The following is a 3,499-nucleotide window of genomic DNA, read 5'->3' on the forward strand; positions in this document are numbered from 1 at the left end:
CGCCCGCAGAGGGGGCGGCCCCCGCGCAGCCCTCGGTGAGGCTCGGGCAGTAGATGGACGGAAGGACGGACAGTCAAGGGCCGGGTGGGCAGAGCGGGCGTTCCTGCATTGAGGGTGTTAGAGGTGACTCTCTGTCTTCCTCCCTCTCCCTCCTCCCCTCCCCTCCCTGTGCCTGCTCCTCTCATCTCTGCCTCTCTGGCGTCAGTGCCCCACACGCTGGTACTGGAAGCTGGTTCCTGTAAGTGGGGCCCTCTCTGCCCCGTCTGCCTGCCTGCTTGTCGCTCTGTGTCTGTCTGCCTGTCTCCTCCTCCTCCTACCTCCCCCGGCTGTGAGCAAAGGAGGTGTGACCCCAGCCCTGGGGGACAGGGAACCCCTCTGTGGACCAAGAGAAGGGGGAACACTCTGCTGTTCACTGAGAGGGCAGCCCCCTCCCCTCCCATCAGTCACAGGGTAGAACTCCCTGTTGGCTGGGAAACAGCTGAGGCGGGGAGTCCTCCTGTCTCTGAAGGAGGGCCCAGCCCATCAGACATGGTCCTGACCCAGTGGGGCAGGCGCATGGAGGAGACCCCTTCTGGCCAAGAGGAAGCCCCACACCCAGAAGGTGGCAGATTCTTCCTGAGACTCCAGCTTCCTGGGGCTCCATCTCACCTTTGGGGGTGGGAGGTGCCCATCCCTGAAGCACAAGGGGAAAGTGACCACTGAGTGTGGGGGAGGCCTTGGGCTGGGTGGGGTCCCTGCCTTTCCTCACTCCAGGGCCTCTTTCCCCAGCCTTGGGGCCTAGTTGGGGGTTCCTCTCCTTTTGCTTACCTGCTTCCTTTCCCTGAGCTGGGCCTGGGTCTTTTAGGGGTGGGGGGAGGATTCCCTGCATGGAGGCTGCTCTGTGGGGTCCCTTCAGGCTGGGAGGAGCTGGGGTCCCCAAAGCCGGCCAGAGTGCAGTCAGGGAGCTGGATGGCCAAGGGCTCAGGACTGGGCTCCGGGCTTTCCTCCCCCTGCTCCCGGAGGTGTGCTTGGGTGCCCAGCAAGTCAGCACCCCTCCCGCCCCGCTGACGGCTGCTCCTCTCCCCCCAGCACGCAATTGCCTTCTGTTTGAAGGAGTCGGGGAGCAAACCCCCCATGGTAATGTATCCCCCACCCCAGGTCCCAGGAGCCCCTGCCCCAGCCCCCACTGCTGGCCTGGCTGCTCGAAGACACCTCCTCTGCCTTGCTGCTGCCCTTCCCCCGCTCCAGGCTGGCCCTCACTCTGGCTCTGGGACTCCCCCTCATGGCGGAAACCCCAGTCTTCCCTGCCCGGCCTGCATGACCGCTAACCTGAGGGCCAGCCTGACCTCTGACCTGACCTGACTCCCACCCGCAGATCCGGTATCGCAAGGACCGCACTGTGGCCCGATGTGCCCCCTGCTTTCCCACCGTGACTGGCCTCCAGGACCTGGCCAGTGGGGCTGCACTGGCCGCCACAATCCACTGCTATTGTCCCCAGCTGTTGAGGCTTGAGGGTGAGTGAATAGGCCTGGGCCAAACGCCCTCCCCGGAGCCCAGTGTCCAGGCGGCGGTTCCCAGAGTGGTGCAGCCACTGTGAGTGCAGCTTCCAGAATCGGCAGACCTGGGTTTAACCTCTTGCCCTGATTCGCTGTGTGACTTCACATAAGTGTCTAAACTTTTCTGAGCTTCATATGACTCATTCCTGCAGCAAATATTCCTAGCGTGAACTGTGTGCCAGACTTCATTTTAGAGGCCAGGATCCAGTGGCTCACATTCTAGTTTGGAGAGAAAGACAGCAAGTTCATCTGGAAGAACATTCCAGATGTCAGGTGCCCGGAGGGTGCTGGGTAATCAGGAAAAGTTTGTGTTTTTTAAGGTTTTTAGAGGAAGGGAGAGGGAGAGAAACATCACTGCCAGAGTGAGACTCCTGCACACCCCCTACTGGGGATTGAGCCTACAACCTGGGCATGTGCCCTGACCGGAATGGAACCATGGCAGCCTTTCGGTGCATGGGAGGACACCCAGCCACTGAGCCACACCAGCCAGGCAGGGAAAGCTTTTTGAGTTGAGTCCTTGGGGGACTAGTGCCCTAGGTTTTGGAAGTAGCCATGAAGAGACCTGAGGAACAGCCTATCCCAGTACCCGCCTGGTGAAGGTGCCTGGCACTAGACCCACAGGAGGCCTCCTTTCCCCGGGGCCCCTTCTCCGTCTCAGACCGGGCATTCTGTCCCCACAGAGGTGTGCCTCAAGGACCCCATGTCGGTGGCGGACAGTCTGTACAACCTCCAGCTGGTGCAGGATTTCTGCGCCTCCCGCCTTCCTCGTGGTTGCCCACTGTCCCTGGAGGACCTGCTTTATGTGCCACCACCCCTCAAGGTAAGGCCATTTCGGGCATGTGGGCATGTGGGCATCCAGGACCATGGGTCCCCTGGGCTGACCCTGCCTTCCGCTTCCAGATCAACCTCGTGGTGCTGTTGGCTGAGATGTTCATGTGCTTTGAGGTGCTGAAACCTGACTTCGTGCAGGCCAAGGACCTGCCTGACGGTCACGGTGAGGCCCAGCCCGGGGTCCAGGTGGGGGCAGGGGGCCGAGCTCTGACTGACCCTCCTCTCTCTGCTGCAGCCGCCTCCCCCCAGGCCACAGAGGCCTCCACCCCTCAGAACAGCAGTGGCAGTAGGTACGCTTTTCCCATTGGGTGAGAGTCCACAGCCGTGACGGGCGCCTCCTCCCGCTGGTCACTGGGACAGGCCTCAGGGATGCTCTGCTCTGCCCCGGGAGAGGTGAGGGAGGGGTCCCATGGCTGACGTGCATCTCTTGGCAGTTCTCCTGTCTTCAACTTCCGCCATTCACTCCTGTCACCTGGTGGCCCCCAGTCCCCACTCCGAGGATCCACAGGTGAGGGCACAGGGATGTCCCGGGAAACCCCCGCCCAAAAGACTGCCCAGCTGAATTCATGTTGTCACCTTGTGACCCCTCCATTGGGTCTCTTTGGCACATGGTAACACACATTGACCCCCACACTGACCCAGTGGCTCAACAGGACTTCCCCCAGCTATCCATCCACATAATGACCCATCGGTGACTCACCCAGTGAGACCCCCTGGCCAACCCCACCCATGGTCCCCAGTGACCCCGCCCCCCTAATGACCAGTGAGTGACCCCGCCCCCCCATAGTGACCTCCAAGTGACCCCTCCCCAACCCTCCCCAGGCTCACTGAAGTCCTCCCCATCCATGTCCCATATGGAGGCCCTGGGCAAGGCCTGGAACCGGCAGCTCAGGTGAGTGCATCTCAAGGGCCTGGGCAGTGGAGAGGGCTGGGCCAGGCTGGGGCTGGGATGGGGCCGGGGCTTGGCCCAGGGGCTGACCCCTCCCTCTGGCCGCCCAGCCGCCCCCTTTCCCAGGCTGTGTCATTCAGCACCCCCTTTGGCCTGGACAGCGACGTGGATGTCGTCATGGGAGACCCGGTCCTACTCCGCTCTGTCAGCTCAGACAGCCTGGGCCCCCCGCGCCCTGTGCCGG

The 3,499-nt window shown here is 62.4% G+C and overlaps 1 protein-coding gene across 1 annotated transcript in view; it reads left to right on the top strand.

Annotated features, from left to right (window-relative positions):
- The window catches only part of CAMSAP3 (calmodulin regulated spectrin-associated protein family, member 3), an 8,898-nt gene that overhangs the window by 499 nt on the left and 4,900 nt on the right, over positions 1-3,499 (top strand). Inside the window, exons 4-13 of the mRNA XM_014538583.1 lie at positions 1-35; positions 206-238; positions 1,069-1,116; positions 1,355-1,493; positions 2,216-2,355; positions 2,436-2,529; positions 2,602-2,656; positions 2,801-2,874; positions 3,189-3,258; positions 3,366-3,492. The exon at positions 1-35 is cut by the window's left edge and continues 8 nt beyond it. Of these exons, the coding sequence (XP_014394069.1) occupies positions 1-35; positions 206-238; positions 1,069-1,116; positions 1,355-1,493; positions 2,216-2,355; positions 2,436-2,529; positions 2,602-2,656; positions 2,801-2,874; positions 3,189-3,258; positions 3,366-3,492 (815 nt within the window). The remainder of the gene's footprint in view (positions 36-205; positions 239-1,068; positions 1,117-1,354; positions 1,494-2,215; positions 2,356-2,435; positions 2,530-2,601; positions 2,657-2,800; positions 2,875-3,188; positions 3,259-3,365; positions 3,493-3,499) is intronic.

The sequence above is a fragment of the Myotis brandtii genome, unplaced genomic scaffold (assembly GCF_000412655.1).
Source record: "Myotis brandtii unplaced genomic scaffold, ASM41265v1 scaffold193, whole genome shotgun sequence".
Taxonomy (NCBI): domain Eukaryota; kingdom Metazoa; phylum Chordata; class Mammalia; order Chiroptera; family Vespertilionidae; genus Myotis; species Myotis brandtii.